Here is a 26,850-nt window from a genome sequence, read left to right as displayed (position 1 = left end):
CAGAAATCAGTGCTTGGAGGTCAGAGTCAGTGTGGAGGATACTCTGAAGATCTGTGGCAGCATGTTACTCAGCTGGTAAAACATTTCCTCAGAAATTGTCTGGGAAAAAAAAAAATTAAGCTTTGACTTTTTGTAGCTTGGAAGAATTAAATCTCTCTCAACTTGGTTTCTATTTAAGAGAATTGCTGCTGTTCAAAAGACAAAAATAATTTTCAAACTGTTATAATTCTACTGAATACTGTTAAAAGATTGACCTAAAAAATACTGGCTGTATATTTATGTGACATATCCACATATCCATTTCCAGTAAATTTCTTGTTCCAGGCATTGATTATTTCTGCCAAACATAAGCAGGACAGTGCTGCTTGTTGTCTACAGGACTCCTGCCCTCTGCATTTCAGGACTAGATTCAACTTTGGAGTTCATTTGTGGCTTCCACCTTGCTCAGCAGCTTTCTACTTTGTCAAGAAATACATGTTACTCCTTTCCTAACATAACTCTATTGCTTTTTAGAACAAACCTTGTGCTGGCCATCTTTGGATATCTTCCTGTTTCTGAAGATCAGCTAGAACTCCAAATTAAGTAATTACAGAATCTAAATTAGAACTAACGTCAAATACCTGGAGTAATTAATGTTTTTGTGGAAGCATAACTGAACTTTCTGCATTGCAGCTTTCCACATTGCTAGACCATATGACTAATAAACAACTCAAGTTATGTAACGCAAGGTTAGCCCATAAGAGGAATTAAGAGCAAAAAAGTCTGTTTGAAAGGTGATGCAGTCAACATTTGTAAAGGTGAACTTCCCAGTTTGAAATTTTAGCATCCTCTCAGAAAATACTACTGGGTATTCAAAAACATAAACCCACCCTTAGTCCTCTTCTACAGGCAAGGATACAAAACCAGATCGATTAATTTAAACTCACTCAAAAGGGGCAGGCAACAGCAAAAAAATCACAACTAGATCTGCTGACACAACTTTTTACCAACAGTCTCCTAGGTTGGATATGATTTTGGTTTCACCTACCTGTGGTACCAGGAATTGTACAGTCCGAGAAATTCCTCCATCCCACGAGGCCATTTCCATCATGAAACCTAAAAAAACAGCATTGGCACTCTCTGGATTACCTGTGAAATACTCCCCAGCAGTTACAGCATGAGCAGGCAGTGAGGGAGTTTCCACACTCAAGTAGGGTTTGAACTGCCTTAATTAGGGAAGCCCAAGTGCCTTTAAATCAGAACTGGGCAACCTGAATGAAACTTCAAAAATCTAATGAGGAGTTCTGCAGAATACCTACACTGAGGACAGAATAATCAGTCCTACTGTGCAGCACAGTGGTACACAGCAGAAGTGAAGGTTTCTCCAAACAGTGTGTCAAGAATTCTTTCCATGGCTTCCTTTCACTGAGAAACAGGGCTGACCTCACTGTGGCCTTCCAGTGCCTGAAGGGAGCCCACAGGAAAGATGGAGAGAGACTCTTGACGAGGGCCTGGAGTGACAGGACAAGGGACAATGGCTTCACACTGACAGAGAGGAGGTTTAGATTGGATACTGGGAAGAAATTGTTCCCTGTGAGGGTGGTGAGGCCCTGGCACAGGTTGCCAGGGGAGCTGCGGCTGCCCCATCCCTGGAAGTGTTCCAGGCCAGGCTGGATGGGGCTCTGAGCAACCCAGGATAGTGGAAGGTGTCCCTGCCCATGGCAGGGGGTTGGAATCATTAAGGTGCCTTCCAACACAAACAATCATACAATTTTATGATGATTCTACAGGAAAAAATCTCAGCACTCATTTATTGTTCAAGTGATGAACTACCAAAGGCCACAGGAATCCTCTCATGGCAAATAAGGATGCTCAGAAAAATACTTGTTTAATAGAAATGGATTACATAAATGACATATCCATTGAGAATTACTAATGTCAATTACTATAGGAAGAGGTTCCTCAAGCAGGTGGTTTAAAGTGACAAAAATGCAGAAAAAACACCATTTGGAAAGAGAAAACTATGCTGAGTCATGAGGACTATTTTTTTCCTAAAATCCAACCTAAACTTGCTCTCTGTCAGTGTGAAGCCATTCCCCCTTGTCCTGACACTCCAAGCCCTTGTCAAGAGTCTCTGCATCTTTCCTGTGGGCTCCCTTCAGGCACTAGATATCCACATTCAAGTCACCCCAAAACCTTCTCTCCAGGCTGAACAATCCAAATTCCCTCAGCCTTTCTTCACAGCAGAGCTGCTCCAGCCCTTCAATGAGTTCATGTCCCTGCTCTGGACTGGCCCCCCACATCCCATTGGAGCTCCGCTCCCATACCTTTGACACACTTGAACACAAGCTCTGCCCTCTTCAAACACCACGGAATGGTCATCTCCTAAAATGAAGAAATAAAAAGCCTCAGTGCCCCACAGATCTAACCAGTAAGAGTAGTAGGGAAATTGTTAAAAGCGATACATTTTTTGCCCTAGAACATAATTTTCAAGCAACATTTGGGACCTAGTTCTCAGAACATTCTAGGCAGGTGACCTTATAGTCACCTTACAGGTGACTGTAAAAATGCCACCACTCCTTATTGCTAGGAGACCCAGTGTCAGAACAATATTACACATTTTTAAGCTGAGATGCTGAATAAAAATGCTGTTAAACCCACTGGAAACTGGGCAGTTCAATGCCCCTGTGAAGCTCCAGAAAAAGTCTAATATTCAACTGATAATTGTTGGGTTCACACTTCAGCAAATCAAAGGCAGGCTCCTGATCACATCTTAATAATACAGTGATGACTCCTATCTGTTCTTGATTTTGTTTAAGGCTTCTTGGCATGCCCACAACCTTCAGTAAAACCTTCTGTCTAATACTGGAACTGGAAGAAGCCCTTCTTCCTTAAGATGCATTTATGGTAAGAGTGAGAACAAACAAAATTCATCTTCATCTGATGAAGGAGTTTCAGATAACAGCCAGAAAATCCTTACCTAAAGTTAAATAGCAAAACATGACATGAAAACCACACTGGTTTAAGAGATGGCTACAAGCACTGGGCAGAATAATTTAAGTTTAAAGTTCATGGAACATTTTCTGGCTGTATGCTATGAAGCCAATTACACCATGATGATATAATGCTATCAGACAGAATGACTCACTGCAAACACTTCTCAGAAAGAAGAAAACAATATCTGTTTGTTTCTGCTCTACTCTTCAACATGAAGATGAGCACTTTTTACTCTGAATACAGGAATATAGACATGGAAACCAATTTATCATTCTTAAGCTTTATGTAGTTTTCTACTCACTAAAGCCAGTGTCTATTTTGCAGTGTCCAACACACAGTGCAATCTGTTCTTATTGGAAAGCTTGATTTCAGGATTAAAGAAAGATATTTGAGCAGCAAGGTGAGCTAAGAATGCCCAGTGATAACACAACTGATACGCTGAATGTGTGGCTTGATTAAACAACTACTGAAAGCCAAAGTTCCCCCTTAGGTGGGAGGATCTCCTGCCATTCCCCCCAAAATACACTGCATTTTAAAAACAGGTAAGTTTGAAATAGCTTTTCATAAAGCTTTCATTATGTAAATCACTGCACCCCTATGTGCTGCTTTTAGGGTATACACATTAATCAGACAGAACAGTGCTGGACAAGTTTGGGTTTGTACTTTTTTTGTGGTTGCATTTCAATTTTTAATTTTTAAGCATTCTGGAAGCAACAGTTGGTGCTTATCATGCTCATGTGAGCTTTCTGTCACAAGTAAGGGTTATTGTTGGTTTTCATCACTGCTTTGGCCTAGTAAAAAACAAGTGACTAAGAAAAGTTCTCTCTCAGGAGCACATTGAGCAATCAGTGATGGGAACTGAGCCTTATGAGGACTGATCAACACAGCAGGATATGACACAATTCCTTGGACTATTTAGAGGAACAGAGAAGTTAAATTTTGTGAGCATTCAGAGAAGTAACAGTGTTGCTCCATGCAAGCCACAAGAACTGAAAAGGACGTAGTAGTTCAAATCTAATCCGTCTTCAAAAACCTAAGTTCTCATGAATTCACCAGGTTACCAGGAGTTCTCTGCTGTGGAAATGATGGAGGATCAGCTAAGCACCAATTCAAAATACAGAGAAGGACTTAAAGCAAAAAAGCAAAGAGTAAACTTCCTAGAGGGAGTTTTGGATAATAGCATTCAAGAAAGTTAAAAAAAACCAAACACCTGGAACTTTGAGTGTTTTTCACTGGCAGAGACATTTCAACCCTTTCCAGGATGCAATCATTTTGTCAAATTAAGATTTCTTCTACTAATTTAGGAAAAAATAATGGGGGGAAGGGGAGTCGAGCTTAATTGATTAGAAAGATAGGCTGCAACCCTTTTGATTTTATTTTTGTTTAACTTGCGACAGGCTTACTACATGGGGCTGCTTAGGGCCTGGGCCTAATGTCATAATCAGGTAATATAATTACCTGATATCATAATCAGGTAATTAAAACAGTAAAGACCACATACATCATATGAGAAAAATATTCCAAACCAAATTTCAAAGAATTAGCAAGGTGTTTTACTCACACTGCAGTTATGCAAATCCTAAACATTGGATGAGCAGATATAAATTTAAAGGCAGGAAACTCAGATGAGAAACATTTGAGGTTAATACACCTCTCTATGGACATAAACCATGTTCATAAATATTTGTTACACAGCTTACACTCCTTCCATTTATACTTCTTTTAAAAACAATTTTGTCTTAAATTATGGTAATAGAGACAACTAGACTGAGATCACTGAATAGTCTTTTTTTTTTTGTCACTGTTGCTGTGTGGACAACAGCAATGTTGAAACTACCAAGGGAGGGTGCCAGCTCTGGCATTTTTAGCAATGCCTTGCTGTTAGAGCCATTTCACTCCCCAGTTTATAGCAGATTCCAGTGATCAAACAGTAACACCTCACCTGAAATCAAACTTGCCTGCTTTTGCCTTTCTCAGGTATCAAATCTAGTTTCTCTCATTCATTTACCTTAATGATCAGACCAGAGAGATCTGTCTTGGTTATTTTTGCCATAAGAAAAACAAAGGAAAACAGAATTCTTGATTTTTTTTCTCATAGAAACCATAATGACATCTAAAGGCTTCACTGAGATCAATACAGTCAAACTGACAGAGAGCAGGTTTAGATTGGATATAAGGAAGAAATTCTTGCCTGTGAGCTGGTGAGGCCATAGCACAGGTTGCTCCATTCTTGGAAATATTTCAGGAAAAGAATATTGCATGGGGCTTGGAGCAACCTGGGATAGTGGATGGTGTCCCTGCCCATGGCAGGTAATGGGACAGGACGAGTTTTAAGGTTCCTTCCAACCCAAAGCAGTCTGTGAAACTGTGATTACTTCTGTGAGATTATAAACATCACTCCTCCATCTGCATTAGGAGAAAACCTCTGGGAAAAGCACAGAGCACGCTGCTAATGAATGCTTGTCCCAGGGAAGCATGGAAACATCTCTGCAGCTGGGCTCCTGGTTAACCACCTCACAAAAATGTTCTTCTGTAGGTGGTAAATGCAGAGTCAGAAGCACGGCTGTCAAAGGCACCGAGTTCAAGGGCAACTTTCAGAAACCTGTCATTATTCACTTTTCCCTCAACAAGGAATTACAGATTTGTGTGTTTCAAATCAGGTCAGCCAGCTGCCAAGCACTGTAATAAGCAAGCTGCTAATGCAAGTCACACAAAGCAGTTGTGCCTAAACACACACTTAGCATCCAGCTTACCTTCTGTTACTCTGCAAACACTTACAGCTTAATACAAAAGGTAAATTGTTTTACCAGGACCTTTTAAGAATCCAGCACTAGACAAGAAGATTCATACATCTTCAGTTTCACACATCTGAAGGCACGTTGAGCACTTGGTTATGTGCTTTATTTGTAGTTTAAAATACAGATATGCAAACAGAAGCAAAAACTAACAAGGTTTAAGGGAAACAAAACCAGAATATCATCAGGTGGCTCCTTGATTAAGGTCAATATATTTAATAAATTTCGGAAACCCAGCATCTGGGTCCCATGAGTGACTCAGGCTGCTGTCCTGCGAGGTGATTACTTGCATTTGTGCCCCAAAAGAGGTCTTATTTCAAAAGAATTTCTAAAGAAAGTCAGAAATAATCCCATCTGTTCCTAAAAGTCTACTTTTATATATAGAAATACATACTTCAGAAGCTTAATTTTTGGGTGTTTTTACCTTTCTCATTGCTTGCATTTCATGATAATAGACCCTGATTCTGCAAAACAGGGTCACTTCTACTCTGTGTTCCAGTCAACTTCTGTTATAAAACCAGTCACTGTTAAAGTAACCCACTAGTGAGCATTTATCTTGCTGAGTCAGTCACTTTCCACAAAGGAAAGGCAATACTGAATTTATAAGTGAAAAATCAAAGGGTTATTTAAAAAAACCCTCCAACAGACTGCAATTATTGCAGACATCCTTGCATGGATGGCAGAATTATCTTCTTTTTCTCATTTCTTTAGGCTTACAGACTTTCCAGCTCTTCAGGATATGCAGCATATGGCTGTACTCCCTGCCCATCACTTCTTTCCCTGCCTTCCCACCCCTCTTCTTCTCTGTGAGCCAGGTGTGACAGAGAAAAGAGGCTGCCAATAGCTTTAAATTTATGTGCACTGAGAAGCGTTACAGCTGATTGAGAGACAAGCCCTACCTACATCAGTCCCACTACAGAAGAAAATACAAAATTCAGCACAATAACTAAGAACACAAAGAACATCAGCCATTTGCTGGCCCTTGCCCAGCCAGTTTTTGAAGGGACTTAAAGAAACAGGGACAGACACGAGGCAGTGAAGCAGGAGATAGTTCAAAGTGAAGGTGAAATTTGGTTGCTCCTGTGTAGGGCTGACGTAGTACAAGATTTACAGAAAGTAAAAGGTGATGTTTAGATTTATAGAATTCTCAGCCAAGCTTTGCCAGTTCTGCTGCTCCCAAAACTTAGCTTTAAAGTTTTACAGCTAATGATAGCTACTCTGATGGTAGAGTTTCTAAGCAAGAGCTTCCAGTTGTGTAGTCCCATCTTTTATTAATAATTGTACAACTACAGAGAGCTGGATCCAGGAAGTGAATTCTCCAAAAGGAGGGATGGGAATAAAAACTTCAAGTGATTCAAATGTTTTTAATTGGTCTAGCTCCTTAACTTGGGTCACCATGTAGATACAAGTGTCACGTGGTGTGGCAGAAGCCTGTGAGTGAGAAAAACCCATTTGGTCTAAATCAGCAGGAAACACCCATTGAAAAATCCAAGGATACTTTACTTACTTCTGACATTTCATGCACCAGCAGGAGAGGAATGCTGATGGTGGTGATGTCGTGTGTGCAGCAGACCTTGAGGATGTTCCTGAGCCCCATGATGGCCGGGTCCCGAGCGGTTACGTTCACAGACCTGACGTTGTCATCCACACACAGGTGAAAGGCAACGTGGATTTCTGAGAGGTTTGAGTGCCGTGTGATGTAGAACTCTCCTGCACAATAAGGCAGACCAGAAAGGTAAGAAATCATGGTAGTAATCTGTACTGAAACCCAATTGTTCGGCAATGTAAAAAAGATAAGAGGCAAATACAAATATACAGCAGAGATGAGGACATACACATTAGATCTAAAATCTCTTGGACTGTCACTATTTTACATCCATCCCACACTCTTTCCACTGCTTTGATGGGTTCCACTGGCATCATAGCCACATGGTGTAATAAACCATAACAGTGCCAGTACAGGATATGATCTCTATATAGCACGAAACAGAAAAACAAACCCAGAGGAGGTGCAATACTCAAAATACACAATGCAAGCACAGAATTGCAGACAGATGTGGGAGGCGGAAAGGCCAAAAAAGGATGGGGTCAAATAAGGGATGCACAGAGCTGGTGGAAAAAGATAGAGGGTTATGTAACAACTGAGATATGGCACAGGAACACAAAGCAATCAGTGACCATTAGAATTCAAAATAATTGAGAATAGTGGGAAGGTGAGTTACAGAGTTGTTTGAAAAAAGTAACCAAGACATCTTGTAGGGGGTATTTTTAGACTTGGTATTCATTTATCAAAGGTGAGAGGCAGTGAAATCCAGGTCCCTCCATCATTCCCTTGCACTGAAGATCTAAAGTCCACAGTACAGTCAAGGGAAAAGCAGGTGTGCAATGACTCTTTCAGTCAACAAATAAACATCTTTCTTCAAACATATTCACACTGGCAACTGAAGTTAAGATTCTTTTTTTGAACTGGAACAACTGCAGAATGGGCCCATACTCCTGGGATGACTGCTAAGGAGACAGGAATCCCCAGCAGTGACCATCTATGAGCAGTAACAGGTCACTGCTGCAAGACACACCTGAATTTATCTGGTCCAAATTGATTTATAATCCACTCCCACTAACAATATTTATAAGACAGTAATGAAATTAATTTTACTAAGCCCTCACTCAACCATGGGTTGTATGGACTTAATTCCTCCCTCATCCAACCACATACTCATCTTCAAATTCCACAGCAGCTTTCCTTACTAAACATCGCAATATACACAGAAGATACTTTCCCTGAGAGACAGATTTCTCCAAGTTAAAAAATCCACTCAAAAATGCTTTTCTGTACCACAGAAGTGATATACATATAGCCATTTTCAAAAATAAAATTAGCTACTAGTATTGAAGTTTCACCTTTTCCCCAAGATGCTCAGATTTTTTTTTCACCCTCAAATTCCAAAAGGAAATTTTAGGCGAAGAGAAGTGATTTGCCCCATGCCATGTGATGAAGTGGCAAAGCTGGGAATAGAAACCAGATGTCCTGACACCCAGTTCTCTGCCTCAGCCACAGGAACATCCTTCTCCTCTGATTGAGGTCAGTTGGGTTTGGTTTATAATTTATGCTCTGAGTTTAGAGCTAAAAATGTGGACATATGAAACAATTTGCTTCAGGAAGAGGGGGTCAATGCCACACAACTCACCCGGCAAAATGTTCGACTGGTTTCGTTCAATATTCTTTAATTTATCTTCATTCCCATTGATTCTGTTTTCTGTGGATGAACACATGGAACAAATATTAATCATATCCTCTATTAATTACACTTGGGCATGAAAAGGTTCATGTATTGATATCTGGCCTGAATTTTGACCATGGAGTTATTACAAAGTCTCCAAAATGCAAGGGGGATGGGTAGAATTGTTTCTGCTGTCTTCAACACACCCCAAACTGAATCCTACCTCAAATCACTGCCCTTATTTACCACCCTTTGACATTTCTTCATTTAGACAAAAGCAAACACAAAATTTTCAAATACAAAATGAAACTTTGGAAATTGCCCACACAACCATATAGTATCTTGCTACTACCCTTTTAATAATGTAATAAATTATAACAAATTTGTTCCTAAGAGATTTACATAAATCAGCAGCATCAAAGCAGCCTCTTCACCATTTCCCTTCAGATGCAGCAATACGCAGGTTCTCAAGGGAACTTGTTTTTCTTTGTACTTATATTTGTTCATGTTCCTGATGCATTTAAATCACCTAAGTAGCTCTCTGCAGCAAAAACAAAGTTCCATGATGTACAATCGCACTGCCTAAACACTATGTGGTCAGAGCATTTCTCAGCCATTTGCAAACACAACAAGGAAAACCATTCCCAACGCTTTGGTCAGCACTAAAAAGCTAAATACACCTTTAGGCAATTTGTCATTTGGTTTTCAGCATTCACTTTAAAAGAAGGGGGAAAAGTTGCAAACTCGTTTTCTGCAATCTTTAAAGATTTAAATGTAAATGGCAATAAAACCGAAAAGACAGATTAAATTTGTGCTGCTGCAGGCAGTTTAGGAAAGGAGAATGGCCTGATGTCACACTTTAACAGCATGCGAAGTACTTTTATATGTTGATTCATTTTAAAGGAGCAGCAAAGACTACCCAACCATTACATTCTCTCTGTGAATTTCATGCAGTTTCCTGATGAACCCAAACACTCCATTTTACAGATAACTGCAGAAGAGTGGCATCAACTCTACCCTACCCACAAACATCCAGCTGACCACTGTTCTATTTCAAGGAGGGTAATTTTGGTTGTAACTGACCATGGTGTCTTTTTGTCTTGCTGCTACGCTGTGCTCTGGCCTTAAGTACAACCTTCTGGACAATTTCAAGTTGTTCTTGGATTCCAGGAAAATGGAAATCCGTGCATTCTTGGCAAACGGTTGCGAAATCTAGGAAAAAAATAAGATTGAAATGCACATCCTGGGGTTGTGCTCAGTAACATTATGCAATTCTACTCTACTCATCAAGTAAATACAGCTATAAAGGCAAACTCTCCAAAAGCAGATAAAGCTCTACTGGACTCCTCTTGCAAATTTATTGAGGATTATATTTGACATATTCTGACATGGTCCCATACTTTCCCCTCTACTGTGGCTGCAGGATCTAGTTGGGGCTAGAAGAGGCAATTTTGTGTTTAATGGCATTATTTAAATGCCCGCCTTCTCTCATCAGCTAAAATTTAGCACAAAACCAGATCTTCTTCTTTTGTTAATCATTTAAATGGTTAAACTACCTGCAAATAAGTACAAGTGCAAAATAATACTGTTACAATTAAACAACTTGGAAACCATCAACAAATGCAACTGCAGTTTTTCCTGGTACACTTCCCTCTCCTTGCTACAAACCTGGTTCCAACTGTTTCCAGGAAATACCAACCAGTACAGTGCATTTTTTCTTACAGCATGCAGGAATCATGACAAGTAATAGTAAAAAAAAAAAAAGACACTCCAAGTGTGAGTATTTTGCTATTAAACTTCAATATGGATGTGGGAAAGTCAGAGAGAAATAAACAGAAGTTTCACTGGTTAACCTTGATAGAAAACACCATCATAGTGCTTACCCAGGGACCTAAAAACAGCTATTAATCAAGCCTTCCAGGAGTAGGGAAATCATATTCCTATTGTTAATTTTTAATGGAATTCACAGTATCAGAAGTACACGGTATTTTGATATATTTACTTATCACTTTAAAATCTGGGCATATTTATTTTTAATTTTTGCAAATCGGTTTCAGTGTGATAATCTGCTATTAAAAAGTTAGAAATTCCTAAAATAAATTTGTCTAAATCAATACTGAAGGGTCTTCTTCAATACTGCTTCTTGCTCAGACACAAAATGTAGAGAAGAGAGATAACAGCACAACACTATCCCCCATCCTATGTATCACAGAATATTTTTCTGTGAGAGAAGACAGCAAGATTTTATCCTCATTTATTATTTTATTCATTTTCCCTGCCATGATACCTCCCATGAGATGGCTCACCTCTTTTGATTCCACTGTATGAGCTGATCCTGTTATCCACCAGTAATACCAGGCCACAGAGGGAAGTTGAGTAGAGGGACATTGCAGTCTGAAGCCTGTGCAGCTTGACTCCACTGCGGTGATTGCGCTTGTGTTTGCAGAAATCCAACATATCAGCTCTCAGCAGCCTCAGGTTGTGCATGGTCTTCAACTGAGCTCCTGCACAGAGCACATGTGGCTTAATCCCAGTGGAAGACTAAATTGAAGACTGGGATTGAAATGCAAGGGCACAAAGTGCTTTCCTAAAGATCTGTAAGGGAGCTGTAACCAGTAACACCCAGACGAAGTTCTTAGCCACACATCCAGTTTTACAGACACATCAGCAATTTTCAAAGTAGCAACAAAAACAATGTTTTCACCAAGTGATGCTTGTCCATGCCTGAAACTAGCCTGTTCCCACTGCAGAATAACAAAATTATTAAGGTTGGAAAAAGACTTCCAAAATCAAGTCTCACCTGTGACCAATCCCCACCTTGCCACCAGTCCAGAGCACTGAGTGCCTCGTCAAGGCATTCCTTGGACACCTCCAGGGATGGGGATTCCCAACTTCCCAGTCCAGCCCCCTTCCAACCCTTTCTGTGAAAGAAATTCTTCCTGAGAAATACTGCAGAGCTAGGGATGAAATACTGATGTGTGGTGGTGTATCCTTCACCATTCTCCCCAGAACCAGGAACAAGCTCGGGAATTCCTGCTAGGCCTTAGCATTTGTGCAATGAGCTGGGGGGCTGAGGCATCCCTTGGCCATCCCAGGAATGGCTACATTGCTGAAGTGGGAGCTGCATTGAGGGGAAGGGATCATCAGTCAGCCCCTAACAGCCTGGAAACGTCCCCTACCTGACCCATGGCCCAAGGGGAACAGCACCATTGCTGGAGTTTTGGAAATTCCAACAATTCAACCTGAGGATGAACATTTTCCAAATTATTCAAGGCAATCATATTATGACCCTATGGACAGTGGTCCTGAGGAGCTCTCCTGCACCACAGCAGGTTGCACCAATATCTCCCTCTGACAGAGATGCCTCTCAGAGCTTGTGATACTGGGAGGATTGTTGCTGCCCGCCTCTGCCTAAATAATTTCAGATCTAGTTATAATAAATTTTTCCTCTGTGTTTTATCTATTTAGTAACAGAGTGAACCTTGCCTTTGAACGTTTTCACTCTTTTGCAAATCTGTATTGCACCTGCTTTAGCTGATGCCTTTGATGGTGATTTTTTAAGTGATCTAAACCACTCTAGCACAACACAACATGGTCAAAACAGCACAAGAAAACTCTACTGCACAAACAAAAATACAAATTGCAAGTATCTATTCTGCTGTCAACTGATCGTGGGAAGTGAATTTCATAAACACATTTTTCTACCAAATGTAAGACAAGTCAAAGCATCATTTTTAGGCAATATGCTTTGATGTTGCTGTGCTTCTTTACATGAGTCAACCAAAATGGATGAATATTTGCTTCTAAAATGTTTTCCATTAAGATATCCACCTGTTTCAGACATTGCTTGATACAGTTTATGCTGTTCTCTTACACATGTAAAGAACAAACAAAACAATTACAAACTATGGATTATAACACCTTGAGAGTTAAATAGCCTTGGATACATTATTTATTACCAGCTGTTATTTGGTTTACTCCACTTACCTAAGTGAATAGTAAAGCTTTCTTCTAGCAGCCTTTGCTCTTCATAGATTCTCCCATTTCCTTCCACAGATTCCCTCAGCTGGCTGGGCTGAACTTTAATTTCATCACTAAAATAATGAGAAACATAGGAAAAAGTCCATCCTAATTTTTCTTCAAGACCAACAACTTTGGGAAAGTTATCCCAAATCAGCTGGTGTGTGGAAACCAGGAGACCAAATCTATGAGCATGAGCTCCACTTGTGAGGTTTCACCTTTACCTTCCTAGCAGCAGGAAGAGGAGACTCCACTGTTAGATTTACATTACTTGGCCCATTTGTAAAGCATTCCAAGACTGAGAAATAAAAATAAGTCACAATACCTAGTTATAACATAGTAAGAATGTAGGAATACAAAGAAAACAAAAAGAATCCTCCTCAGCCTACTTACAGCATCCAAAACCTTATTTATGAAGTTTTTAAATAAAGCACTTCTTTTCTTCTTCCCACACAAAATGGGAGATTAAAAAACACCTTATCAAATGCTCCACAGTGTTCAAACTACAAGGAAACATTTCAGATATCAGTTTTAACTTTTTCCCTAAATTCAACTGTCTGGTAGTGACACAACAAATACTGTTCCTAATACATGAAAAAACATCAGCATCTCTCCAATTTGTTTCTGCATTAATGAGAAGTTTCTTTGTTTTCAGAGTGTCTCACCTCCAAATACCTTTTTATAAACTTGGAAGCAATTCTACTGATTTCAACTGCCAAGTAGCAATGTACTAATGATAAGGAATAAGGATCCCAACCCAATTTACAAATTCTGATTTCCCTGCCATTTCCTCAGAGGAAAGCTAATAATTAAATTCTCTCCACAAGCATTCACACTAAAAAATTCAATTTTTTAGCTGTCCAGTGACATACACATAGAAAAAAGAAGAGAAGCTTGTTAATTCAAACCATTGTTGCCATTTTTAAAAGGTACCATTATTCTCCAGAACATGCTTAGGTGGTAACAGAAAGTCTTGTGAAACAGTGTTAAAGACAGACATCGGAAAAAAAAGGCAAAATAGGAGGAAATTCTACTCATGTCAAGTTGTACTTTAGTGCATTACAACACTTTCTGGTACAGAGAGGTTGGAATATCACACAATGAAGAAACTCCTGAAATTATACATATTTATTTATTATGGTCTATTTGCCTTTGAAGTGCTTTGATTATCCTATGTAAATTATTTATAGATATTATCATATCATAATAAAAAGGACTGTAGTATCCTATTTAAAAGATTTGTCAGTGCAAATACTTTGAACTACTTCAGCTGGAATTAAGCATCACAGAGGAATTAAATACCTGACTGAGCTGTTGTTGGGATTCTTTAGGTCCTGATGAAGCTTTATCACCCACTCCTGATATTCCTGCTTCTGGATAGCAGTAGTCTGTTTTAATTCATTGGTCCATTTGTTCTCCAAATCCTGACAGGAGAGCAGTGATAATTTAAGTGGTGTTGGTGTTCTTTTTAAGGTGATTATGTGCATGATATATTCTAGTTACCTGCTGAGACTCAAAATGCTGAGCTGCTAAGGAATTCACATCCTGGTCAGTCAGTGACTTCCCAAGCTCCTGCATCACCTTATCCATTTCAGCTCCTTGCCTGAAAGAGAAGCAAACACAGATTTCAGAAGACTGGTAGCAGAACACCCTTTGCTGTGACACAACAACAAATTTGATTGCTTGTTACTGACAGAATTAACAGTCACAGATGTAGCAATGAAAATCCACAAAACAAACTGGAGTTAAAGATCAGAGATTCAAGTCAGCTTCTGTGTAAACAGAACACCACTTACCCTCATCTGGGAGGGTCTCAGCTGCCCCCAACATAGGGATGTGAAATTCCAACAGAAATATAAATTCCAGCAGAGTCAATACACAGCTATGTCACACCTGAGCTCTACAACAACACTGTTCTTTCTTCTGTATGCAGGCTTGAGAAGAGGCAATGAGCAGCAAAAATATTTGCTAACATCTTACTGGCAACATTGACCCCCAAACTAGAAATATGTACAATTCAGTCCAGAGGAAACCATAGTATGAACTGATTATGCACTGTCTAATGTGGGTTTAAACACACACAGCTACAGAGGAATATTGCCATCAGAATGCTAAACCAGACCTACTGAAATTACTCTGGCACAAAAAGAAAAATCCACGTTCAACATGTTCCCTCTTGCAGATACAGGAGTCACCAGCAGCTATGCAAAATTATTCCAGAACTCAAAACTCAACAATTTCTGAAAATCAGAACTTATGTTCTCCTAAGTCACTGAAAATAATAGAAGGCCAAAGTAATATAAGGTAGCTGATCCTAATGACATCATAGAATCATGGAATGGGTTGGGCTGGAAAGGACATGAATGTTCATTTCATTCCAACCCCTGCCATGAGCAGGGACACCTTCCACCAGACCAGGTTGCTCAGAGCCCCAACCAGCCTGGCCTTGGACACTTCCAGGGATGAGGCAGCCACAGTTTGTCTGGGAAACCTGTGCCAGGGTCTCAACACACCCTGAGCAAATATTTTTTTTCCTAATATACAATCTGAATTTCCACTCTTTTCAGTTTGAAGCCATTCCCCCTTGCTACATACTCTTGTGCCAGCCAAGTGTCGTATGACTTTGGGTTTACACAGACAAATACAAGCTACACACCTTATCCTAGGAGATTACACACCCAGTGGCAGGCACCCCTATTTAATAAGAAAAGAAAATCTAAATAATAAAAAAAAGTAATACCTTTCACGTAGTTTTTTCAGTTCCACATCCCTTTCACTTATTAATTCTGAAATGCTAACAAAATAATTGTGTTCCAGGTTTAACAGCATTTCAGAAGCTGGAGAATGGATCAGATCATGATAAACATCTGCAAAATCTTCATCCCAGCTGGTTTCTTCAGGTTTGGCATGTTCTAATGTTGTCTAAAGAAAATGTAAGATTTTAAAGGATAAGATACCTCTTAGGACATAGAATGATCCCTTATAATTGTGAGGCAAAACCATGGGGGCCCACAAACAGCCTTTACCATACATAAATTATATTCCCTAATTTAAGATTTCTGCATTCTACTTTAGCTTTCAATTTTCTTCTCTCCCATTCTTTCTCTTTCAAAGCAACCAAAGTCAGAATCATTAAGGATTAGACGACAGCGAGTAGAATTTTCACACAACACCAGCTTGGAAAGAATAGCAATAGCAATAGCCAGAATAATACTTGTACCTGATTAATTTCAGATAATGTCCAAAACACCAGCTGTGCAAACAGAAATGCTTTGCTAGTAAGGATAACTAACCTCTAATGTCACTAAGAATTTGAACAGCAACACTGATTTAAGAAAAGCTATTTTTATTGAACAAAGAGTGGCCCAAGAAAGCCAGTTTTGCAAGCTTTTTATGTAAATTTTCACATTTTTCTATATTTTATGAGAAGCAAATTCAATTCCTATAAACGTCCTCAAATAATGCAGGTTTGTCATTCTTTTTCTCTTTAATAGGACTCCTCCAGTTCTTTTGCACTCCACTATTAAGATTTCATGTGAAACTGGAGACATTATTCCAGCTAAAACCTCATCCTTTCTAAAAAATGTGAACTAGTCATATGAACTCAAAAAATGAACAAAAAAAGTCTCTCTCAGCTGTACACTTTCTTCTAGCCTTAATTGATGATACTGAGATTTAGGGTGGGAGTGTCACTTCATTACCTCTTGCTTTAATTCTAAGGCACTATAAGCCTTATACCTAATTTTTGTTTTGAGTATCAACTGTTAAATGAACAAACCATTTGCATTTCCATTTTCTATCATTTCACTCTATTCAATTCAAGAAAAACCTGACTAAGAACTTGTAGGATGAAGACTTGATGCTCACTGTCAGATAAAAATAAAAACCTCCAAGAATTGCAGTAAATTTTAGTGCAATACTTCATCATCACAACTGTGATTGCACACACACACACGTACTCTCACAAAGCAAGCCTTGAATGTTAACTTTCCAGGCTTAATCTTACCTCTTTATAAGCTTTAGCCCAAGTATCTGCTAGGTGGTTGATATCTACTTTTCCTGATTTCACTGCTTCCAGAGCCACTTCAGCTTCTCTGTCATAATCTTTTATAGTTTCCTCTTCTACAAATTCACTAAGAGATTGCTTCAGGTCTATTACGACAAAAAGAAAATGGTCCATCAACAGAACACATCAGTAATCACCCAGGAAACCTGTAAGTAAAGCTTTTCACCTGAAAACCTTTTCCTTGCTAGCACTGACAGCAATTTTCTGATGCTTTGCTGTTCAAAAACCAATTTTGTAAACACTGTTCCAGTAAAACACCTTTCTTTTGGTTTCTTAGGGCAAGCTGTAAGACACTTGAGACAATGTGACAAGGACACATGAGATTCGTTTAATAAATCAATTCATACCATTTTCTATAAAGCATGGCAGGTTGTGCAGAACCATGAGACGTCCATGCAAATGACTGATATTCTCTTGCACAGGGAATTTGAGAGGCACAGTAAGCACCAAATCTTCATTTCCAGCCCTGAATTTGTACACATAGTCTCTCTCTCTAGTTAAAGTCTTTCCTTTATTAGGCTTCATCCTCTTGAGTTTGTTTCCTGCAATAGAAATGAAAGTTACAAGAATTACATTTTTGTAAACTTAGAAGTCAAAAATTATAATGAAAAGCCATGGCTTTGCTAAGAATTAACAGCCAAAAATACTCAACCTTCACATTTTCATAGACGCTCAGTTCTGACTTCCAAATACATGCATCTGGAACTGAAGCATAAATACCAGTTTCCAAAATATCAAATGCTTCTAAAATGTATTTGAGTGTGTCAATATATAAATTTGGGTAATCACTCTTAAAACTTACAGTGTAAATCTCCTGACTTAAAAGCAGATCTGGGGCAGATGGGAATCCTGATAAATAGAGAAACTGACTGAAACACCCTGACTTCCTTCACGGATGCCTCAAAAGCTGAAACCCTGCAGAGTGCGTAGAGATTTTATTTCCTCCTTTCTGCAGGTGCAAGCCCTGGTGAGTGGGGGAGCAGATGTGTGAAACGATTTTTAGAAAGAGCTGATTTTGTCTTTCTGTAACCTGCATCAAAAATAAACCAAAAGAGATGCAAGGGGGCTGTGTACAGAGTGAAAATACAGGTTGGCACAGTTGTGCTGGTATTTTTGCCCTCCACAGGATTCCTCTGTTCATTCACATCCCTCTGTTTTGCACCTGCAAAACTGGACGCATCGCTTTAGCCTTCCACAGTGCTAAAAACCACACCCCGAGGAGAAGAAAAAACAATAAAGAAAATCTACAGCATAATTCACGGGTTTAGGGGGATTCTTTTTGGGTGAGTTTTTTTCTGTGAACAAACATACGTGTTAGACACGGACGAAACAAGCCCGCTTCAAAAACAAACATCTCAGGACAACCAATATCAATGGGAGGCGATGTCACGGCCTCTCCGGGAGTGGGATTCAAAGGGAAAGCCTGGGAAACACAAGCCCGACCACGCTCTTTCTGCTCCCCGATGGAGCGAGGAGGTGGGGAGGAAGCTGATGGAGAGGGAGCGGGGGACAAGCCCTCTGTTCCGGAGAGGACCTCCCGCTCCCGCAATCGCAGGCTCAAAGCCGGCAGGACACGGCCTGCGGGGCCCCGTCCGCCCTCCCCGCCGCGGAGCTCCCGGTGTCCGCACTCCCTCCGCTGGAAGCGGCAGCGCCCGCGGGCACCGGGAACCTCCCTGCTGTACCCGTCCCGTCCCGGCTCGGCTCACCTGGCTCCGGGCGGGCAGCCGCGGGTTAACCGGGCCGCTGGGAACGGGGAGCCGGGATGTCCCGCCTTCCCCGTCCCGTCATCGCAGCTGCGCGTCCGCAGCGGCACATTCGGCGCTGCTCCTGCGGCGAGCGCGCCGAGCGGCGGCGGGGATGGCGCGGCCGGCCAGGAGGTGCGTGTGCCGGGGCTGCGGGACGAGGGAATCCCCCGATCCCCTCGGGGCCTCCGGGGGATTCCAGGGTGGCCCCTTTCCCTTTCGGGCGAGCGGTCGCGGTCAGTGGCGCGGGGCCGTGTTGGAGGCCTGGCATTAGTGGTGTCCCCCGGGGTTCTGTCGGAGACTGGTTTAGGTTGGAAGGGACCTTAAAAGCCCTCCAGTTCCAGCCCCCTGCTATGAGCAGAGACACCTGCCATGATCCCAGGTTGCTCTGAGCCCCATCCAGCCTGGCCTTGGACACTGCCAGGGATCCACAGGCAGCCACAGTTTCTCTGGGAAATCTGTGACACGGCCTCACCACCCTCACAGGGAACAATTTCTTCCCAATATCCAATCTGAACCTCCTTTCTGTCAATATAAAGCCATTCCCCCTTGTCCTGTCACTCCAGGTCCTTATCAAGAGTCTCTCTCCATCTTTCCTGTGGGCTCCCTTCAGGCACTGGAAAGTCACAGTGAGGTCACCCCAAAGCCTTCTCCTGTCCAGGCTTAACAATCCCAATTCCCTCAGCCTTTCCTCCCAGCAGAGCTGCTCCATCCCTCTGATCCCATGGTGTCCCTGCTCTGGGCTGGCTCCAGCAGCTCCCTGTCCTTCCTGTGCTGGGATCCCAGAGCTGGATGCAGCCCTGCAGGGGATATGATACTGGGCCCAGTGTTGTTTAAATTGCTCATCCGTGGTTTGGACGAGGGAGTCTACCTCTCCTCAGCAGTTCACAGATGACAAAGCCGGGAGGAGTGGCTGATGCCCCATAGCACTATGCAGCCATTCAGAGGGACCTGAACATGTTGCAAACATGGCCAGGGGTGGAGTGTCTAAAATTCAACAAAGGCAAATGCAGTATTCTGCACCTGAGGAGGAATAGCTCCATGCAGCTGCTGGCCAGCAACTCTGCTGAGAAGAACGTGGGGGTCCTGGTGGATAACAGGCTCTCCATGAGCCAGCAGGGCCCTGAGGGACAAGAAGGCAAATGGAATCCTGGGGTGCACTGGGGAGAGCAGTGCCTGCAGGTCAGGGAATGATCCTGCTCCTCTGCCCAGCCCTGGGAAGAACATCTGGAGAGCTGTTTCCAGTCCTGGGCTCCTCAGGACAGGAAGGACAGGGAGCTCCTGGACTGGGGCCAGCAGAAGCTGCAGGGATGATTTAGGGCCTGGAGCATCTGTGACAGGGAAAGGCTGAGGGAGCTGGGGCTGTCCAGCCTGGAGAGGAGCCCCAGCTGAGAGGGACCCTCATCCCTGGGTGTCCCTGTGTGCAGGGAGGGCTCCGAGCAGGGCCCAGGCTCTGCTCCGGGGGGCCCAGCAATGGCACCAGAGCCACGGGCAGGGACTGAGCCCAGGGGGTTCCACCTGGACAGGAGGCAGAACTTCTGTCCTGTGCAGTAACCAAGGACTGAACAGATTGTCCAGAGAGTGAAGTCTTTGTAAAACTCTACAAGCTATTCCTAATAAGCCATTGCATACAGTTGCAATGCTTGTAGGTTTAACTCTGTTCTCTCTGTCCAGGGATGGGACCTAAGGAATGGCTGGAGCTTTGCCAGGGGACAATTAAGTTGGATATCAGGAAAAGATGTAGAAATTATGTCAAGATGAACTGGACTGACACCATCATCAGTCCTTTATTAAAAGCTCTACATGCCTTCTCTCAGGCTGACTCCTCCCCTCATAGGCAGCTCCACGCAGTACTGACTCCTTTTCTCCTCTCTGCAAGTTTCCTTCTGCATGACTGGCTAAACCCCAGCCTGTTCCTTACCCAGCCACAAAACCCCTTCTGTCTCTCACACAACATCTTACCTTGTCTGTCCCTTGCACAACCATGTGTCCCTTACCACTTCACAGCCAGCAGACTCCCAGTCTCTAGCTATAACTAATAGCCAGCTAGCCCACACTTTCATATCACCCATCCCTACTGGGCAGGCAAGGCTTTTTCCACACCTCGGTAATCAGTACAGCTGTAATTCTTTAGGAAAGATTGCCTTCTGCACTATCCTTAGAACCTATCTTCCCACAAAAAGGTTCTTCCCCCAGAGGATAGTGGAGCACTGGAACAGGGAATGGTCATGGCCTCAAGGCTGCCAGAGGTCCTGTTGGTACAGCACACTGAGGGATGCACAGGTTAGGGCTGTTGGGGTGTCCTGTGCAGGGCCAGGAGCTGGACTGGATGATCCTTGTGGGGCCCTTCCAACTCATGGATAATCCATGATTCTGTCCACCTGAACAGTTGCTGTTTTTTTTCCTTGTAAAACATGATTTATCCCAAAGTGTTACCAAATCAAGATATGCAGTCAGAAAGAATTAATAGTTTATTTTTTTTCCCCACAGGAACAAAAAAGTTGTTGATTATTCTCAGTTTGGGGATTTGGAAGATGATGGTAAGTGGGATGTTCTTGTACATCAAGAATTTGAAATCCTTGCCTTGCATATGTAAAAGGGGGTCTGATAAATTTTCATTTTAAATACATTTGAAGATATTGTAGTTACAGTTGTTGTGTTCTTTTAAAATAGGATTAATTTCCAGAAAAGGTTATCTTGATGTATTTTCAGTGTGCAATGAAATTTCAGAATATAGGAGAACTCATGAAAGCTTGTTGCTGTTTTCCAACAGATGAAGACTTTGCACCTTCAAGCAAAAAATCCAGAACACAGCTCAAGGAAGTAAAGAAGGAGAAAAAAGAGAAAACAAAAAGGCCCAAAGAAGCATCTCCATCACAGACACAGACATTAAGTAAGAGGTAAGAAATGTGGTCAGCTCTGTGTAAAACTGGATTTCAACAAGAATATTTGGGTATGGTTTCTTTTCCCCTAGAGTTTTAAGCAGCTGAGAACAAACAACTAATACATGACTGTAATAAAGATTTTGAGCCTTATTGATGCACCTTTAAATAGCTCTAAAAATTTGAAGTTTCTTAGGGACTCTGAAACCAGAGAAATATAAAGGTGAGTTTGATATTTTCCAGAAAAATGTATTTAAGGGAAGATACAAAGTCAATGTAAATGAAAAAGAGATATAATTTTTATTAGTTAGTTAGAATTGTGTTTAAATATTACATTTTGGTGTGGCATTTCAAGCAAAGGCAATCATTTTTTTCCCTGTAGTAATGCCAGTTCATAGTTCATATATATATATATGTATGTACATATACACTGTTTTGCAGTCATAATGCTTTAAAGTACATTGTGCTTTAAAAATATGTATGTTTTGTCTAAATGAGTTCAAAATTTAATATGTTTGACACAATATGCTATAAATACTTATGGGAACATTATCTCTTCACAAGTATTTTAGAGTTCATTGTGCCAGAAGTATTTTCTGTAACACTCTTGTGGTTGTTTTATTTAACACGTTGGCATTTTCTCCCCAGGTTATCCTTGGATGACAAACTTTATAAAAGAGATTTGGAAGTTGCCTTAGCCTTATCTGTCAAAGAAAAATCTGAAAATCCCCAAGAGGTGCAAAATTCAGAAGAACAAGGTTACTTTACAGTTCCATGCAGTACTTTTCATTTATATGGTGTGAATTTAAACCTGGCAATTTGTTTTACACTCTGGTAGATTGAAAATAATATTGAATTTCAAGATGTCATGACAAGGGAGTTTCTAGGTGTTGCCTGTTTTCTTATGTTCTTGGGTTTATTTTCTGTGAGAGAAGTAACTCTTCTATATCATCTTCCAAATATGTACTAGGTCTAGAGACAGGTAAAAACTTAATCTGTTTTATTTTCTTAATATTTTTACTTTTTATAATGTGTTTTTAATATTTATAATATTAATATTATAATAATATTTAATTTTTTTCCCCTGGATCTTAAAACAGGTAAGAATATTGAATCAGAAAATACACAGAGGAGATCCCCTTTTTCCAACTGCAGCGTAGGCAGTGAACGTTTAGGTAAGTAGCTCTCACAGTATTTTCACAAAAAGCATTTAAGTAGTTTATCTCTTCTTTGTTTCCATTGGATTTTTTTTTTGTTCGTTTGTTTTGTTGTTGTTGGTGTGGAAAAAAGTGTCTTTATCTTAAATAAAGGTTGAAGGATGTGTCTATCCTTTCATGAAAAATTTGGTCCCAGTCTTAAAATGATCAAACCTGTGGATTGGTGGATTTTTGGTCTTCTTTTTGTTAGCCTGATTACATATAAATGTTGATAAATTTGACAATAAGAAAATAAAATGAGAAGCACATGAAAACAAATGTGATGTATTTCTGAATATTATAACTTCATATCACCAAAATGAATTCTGTGAACTCAAATACCAAATTACTTTAGAGGAAGATAATAGATTTACTGTGAATTTATGCTGATTGAACCACTTTGTGTTTTGTAGGTCTTAATCAGGTTATGAATGATGATGCACCTAATGGTGATGGGAGGCAAATGCCAGCAGCAACCAAAGCTCCAGCACATCACAAGTCAGTGGTAGCTGACAGTGATGACAGAGCCCAGGCTCCTGATTCTGAGCCAGAGTCTGTCCCCAGTAAGTTCTTCTCCACCAAAACCCTTTCCTTCGATGTGCTATGGATGTGATGCTTTACATTTAGTTTGGATTTTTAGTGGAATTCGTGCTGCTTTGACTGCATTTTTCCTTACTCCTCCCTTACTGAAGCATTATCCCCTCATACTTGAGATATCTCATTTGCACTTTCACACTAAATTCACACACTGGAGCTTATTCACTCCCAAAACAGCAAATTGTCACTGCTTCTCTGCATTTGTATGTCAGGAGAAATTCCTTCTGCCTCCTTCTCTGGGAAAGTTTCATCTCTTCAAAGATCCTCTGTTCATTTTCCCAGTTGTTTTCTGGGGTTTGTGTCAAAACAGTGACTCTGGAGTAGTATCAGGTGTTGGAGCTTTCATCATTTGCTTTGTTTAAGCTAATTTTAAAAAGCAAGTAGCCTCCCTTCTTTCCTTCCTGTGACTGTCATCTTTTGAAAGAGCAAGCTGCATCCATGTCTCTGTCATTCCCTAACAGGCAATGTGTCTGTGTAAATGTTTACTGCTTCAAGATGGGACAGTCTAGCATAATCCTCTTTATTTCTGCTATGTAGTGGTCTGTCATCTGAAGTGATGATTTCTTCTGCTAGGGAACATCTTTCTAAATTATTTTTTTTTCTATCCTAGCATCACCTAGAGTTTCTCCTTCCTGGATAGCAGAACACAACTCTGAACCAAGGCAGAAGGTGATGTCCAGTCCCTCAGAAGCAGCTGGGAGGCCTCTGCATGCATCAAGTCCTGTCACAGACAAAAAGCCTAAATGGACACCACCAGGTATGGGTGAGGCTGCAGCTATAGAAACGTATGAGTTGACTTAAGCTTTTAGCAATCTCTCCTAAAAGCAAACAAAAAATAAACTATTCCAGGAAAATGCCTGCCCTTTATATACATTTTGTAAAGATTTTATATGGACATTTAAAACAAGTGAGAAAGGAAGAAAAGCTGTATCTATTCTCCTTCTACAGCATTATCCTTAACTCCTTTATCTGCATGGGGCTTATCAAATGTTTTCCAAACTGTGGATCATACCTTAATGAAAATATCCTTTCATGTCTATTTCTCTCTTAGTTAGAGCTTTCTTTATTTCTGGTATGTGCTAAATTATTACCTATTCTAAACAAAGAATATTAACAAAATCCTCGAGTATTTTAGCTACTCTTAGAAAGTAAATGCTTAAAAGCTTTATTTTCTCAAGATGTTTGAGCATGCTGCTGCTGATCCAGATTCTTTGATTTTTCTTCATATTTACTCTTATGTGTACATGGTTCTTTCTTATTGGCTTCTTTCTCTCAAGTCCTTGTTTCCCCGTTGGAGTTGCATTAAGTGTTTCTCTGTAGAATTCCTGAAAATGCCCAGGACCCTGGGAACAGTTGCCCAGTGTTGCTGCAGTGTGTGGCTGGGTAATTAACCTGTGCACCATTCCTGCTGCACTGGCTCCCAGAGAGGGGAATCCCTGGTGATTGATTTTCACATGCCTCTGGTTTGGACCTTTTTCCACTCTCTTCAAATTGCTTCGTTTGATCTGCTAGGAAAACTATTAGAAGGCAACTGTCATATGATATTTTTCCCCCTGTAAACTTCTAATACCTTCTTTTAAAATCATCTCCAGCTCCATCAGGAAGCAGTAAAGCCTCTGTGAAATGTGTTCCTGTTAAGTCACCTACTCACTGCCTTAGACTCGGCCTCTCCAGACTGGCAAGAGTCAAACCTCTCCATCCCAGTGCCACCAGCAGTTAAATGGTCAGTGACAAAAAGCCATACAGGAAAAGACTGTGGAATGGGTTTTGCTGATAAAGAGAGGGTGGGCAGCATCCTGGAATCACCCATTTTGGAGGACTCTTGTTACGGATGTGTCTGATGTTAGGATGAGTTTTTATTCTGCAAATAGCTAGGCATCTTTAAGTGCTACTGAATAATAACATGATTTAATCAAAGTGACATCTGAGCCACAAGCTTTTTGATGTATTATATTCAGAGATATTGGTTTGTGATAATTTTAATTCTTTAGTACCTAAACTCTTGGCATTAACATAGTCTAGACAGCACTATGGCAGTATGGATGATAGGAAAATGTTTTTTAGAATGTTATATTTAAAAAAAACCCCTAAAATAAAATACTTTATATTATCTAACTGTATTCCTCAAATTTCTTAATTTTGAAGGTCACTTTAAGAGTTGGTTTCAGTCTGGCAGATATTTTTGCCTGTGTATGCTCTTACTGGAAGTCAGCAGCATTAGTCAGGGTCAGATAATGAGGAATTTCCTTGGAGCTCCTGGGGCTTCATTGAGGATCATGATACCATGCTAAGGTAGAGAGTTTCATAAAGCAGTGAAGTGATTATTACTGATTAATGAAACTGAGCTTTTACTAATCCACAGTGTCAGTAATGTCCTATCTAAGCCTGTTGATTACAATGGATGGCAGTAGATCCATTACTCCCCATATTACTCATGTCACAGGGAGTTGCATTAACAAAGGAATATCATGGAATCATGGAATAGCTGGATTGGAAGGGATCTTAAAGATCATCCAGTTCCAACCCCCCACCATGGGCAGGGACACCTTCCATTATCCCAGGCTGCTCAGAGCCCCATCCAGCCTGGCCTGGGACTCTTCCAGGGATGGGGCAGCCACAGCTTCTCTGGGCACCCTGTGCCAGGACTTTACGACCCTCACAGGGAACAATTTCTTCCCAGTATCCAATCTAAACCTCCTCTCTGTCAATATAAAGCCATTCCCCCTTGTCCTGTCACTCCAGGTCCTTATCAAGAGTCTCTCTCCATCTTTCCTGTGGGCTCCCTTCAGGCACTGGAAAGTCACAGTGAGGTCACCCCAAAGCCTTCTCCTGTCCAGGCTGAACAATCCCAATTCCCTCAGCCTTTCCTCCCAGCAGAGCTGCTCCATCCCTCTGATCCCTTGGTGTCCCTGCTCTGGGCTGGCTCCAGCAGCTCCCTGTCCTTCCTGTGCTGGGATCCCAGAGCTGGATGCAGCCCTGCATGGGGGTTTCAGCAGAGAGGGGCAGAGGGGCAGAATCCCCCCTCCCCTGCTGCCCTGGGGCTTTGGGTGCAGCCCAGAACAGGGGGATTCTGGGCTGGGGCAGGGCCAGCTCTCACCCACAGCACCCCCAAGTCCTTCTGCCAGGGCTGCTCCTTCTGCTCATCCCCAGCCTGGATTGATCCCGGGGGTTGTCCTAAACCAGGTGCAACACCAGCACATGGTCTTTTTAAACCCCATGAGATTCCCGTGGGCCATTTCTGGAGTCTGTCCAGGTCCCTCTGAATGATATCTCGTCCATCAATTGTAATCTTTGCCTTTGCAAAGCCTTGTGCTAATGGTTTCACTGATTTCTTAGATTGGTTGTTTGCTCTTGA

At 41.2% G+C, this 26,850-nt stretch overlaps 2 protein-coding genes across 3 annotated transcripts; one reads left to right on the top strand and one right to left on the bottom strand.

Annotated features, from left to right (window-relative positions):
* On the bottom strand, nucleotides 1-17,603 carry FERRY3 (FERRY endosomal RAB5 effector complex subunit 3). Of its 2 annotated transcripts, XM_062490959.1 has the most exons (13): nucleotides 17,426-17,603; nucleotides 17,019-17,164; nucleotides 15,753-15,934; nucleotides 14,516-14,615; nucleotides 14,315-14,436; nucleotides 12,980-13,086; nucleotides 11,299-11,496; nucleotides 10,076-10,204; nucleotides 8,960-9,028; nucleotides 7,279-7,481; nucleotides 2,307-2,364; nucleotides 1,028-1,095; nucleotides 1-99 (listed from the first exon to the last, which is right to left on the bottom strand). In XM_062490959.1, the coding sequence occupies exons 1-13, from the start codon at nucleotides 17,601-17,603 to the stop codon at nucleotides 7-9; spliced, it is 1,653 nt and encodes a 550-aa protein (XP_062346943.1). In that variant the 3' UTR covers nucleotides 1-6. The 2 variants fall into 2 exon arrangements, with proteins under 2 accessions (XP_062346943.1, XP_062346945.1); XM_062490961.1 differs by lacking the exon at nucleotides 10,076-10,204.
* Nucleotides 17,604-18,908: 1,305 nt separating this feature from the next.
* On the top strand, nucleotides 18,909-25,555 carry RAD51AP1 (RAD51 associated protein 1). Its single transcript, XM_062490958.1, has 8 exons — nucleotides 18,909-18,955; nucleotides 21,311-21,360; nucleotides 21,594-21,720; nucleotides 22,351-22,460; nucleotides 22,803-22,877; nucleotides 23,312-23,461; nucleotides 24,106-24,252; nucleotides 25,088-25,555. The coding sequence occupies exons 1-8, from the start codon at nucleotides 18,936-18,938 to the stop codon at nucleotides 25,213-25,215; spliced, it is 807 nt and encodes a 268-aa protein (XP_062346942.1). The 5' UTR covers nucleotides 18,909-18,935; the 3' UTR covers nucleotides 25,216-25,555.
* Nucleotides 25,556-26,850: the final 1,295 nt, after the last annotated feature.

The sequence above is a fragment of the Cinclus cinclus genome, chromosome 4 (assembly GCF_963662255.1).
Source record: "Cinclus cinclus chromosome 4, bCinCin1.1, whole genome shotgun sequence".
NCBI classification, from domain to species: Eukaryota; Metazoa; Chordata; class Aves; order Passeriformes; family Cinclidae; genus Cinclus; species Cinclus cinclus.
This window is presented reverse-complemented; position numbering and strand designations above follow the sequence as displayed.

Bases quoted from the DNA above. Each gene is read 5' to 3' on its own strand.
- FERRY3 (XM_062490959.1), bottom strand. From the start codon at position 17,603: ATGAAGCCTAATAAAGGAAAGACTTTAACTAGAGAGAGAGACTATGTG. The intron at 14,437-14,515 runs GTAACTAGAATA...CTCTCCTGTCAG, and splicing joins AGCATTTTGAGTCTCAGCAG to GATTTGGAGAACAAATGGAC. The intron at 13,087-14,314 runs GTATTTAATTCC...TCATTATTTTAG, and splicing joins CCCAACAACAGCTCAGTCAG to TGATGAAATTAAAGTTCAGC.
- RAD51AP1 (XM_062490958.1), top strand. From the start codon at position 18,936: ATGGCGCGGCCGGCCAGGAG. The intron at 21,721-22,350 runs GTAAGAAATGTG...TTTTCTCCCCAG, and splicing joins ACACAGACATTAAGTAAGAG to GTTATCCTTGGATGACAAAC. The intron at 23,462-24,105 runs GTAAGTTCTTCT...TTTCTATCCTAG, and splicing joins TGAGCCAGAGTCTGTCCCCA to CATCACCTAGAGTTTCTCCT.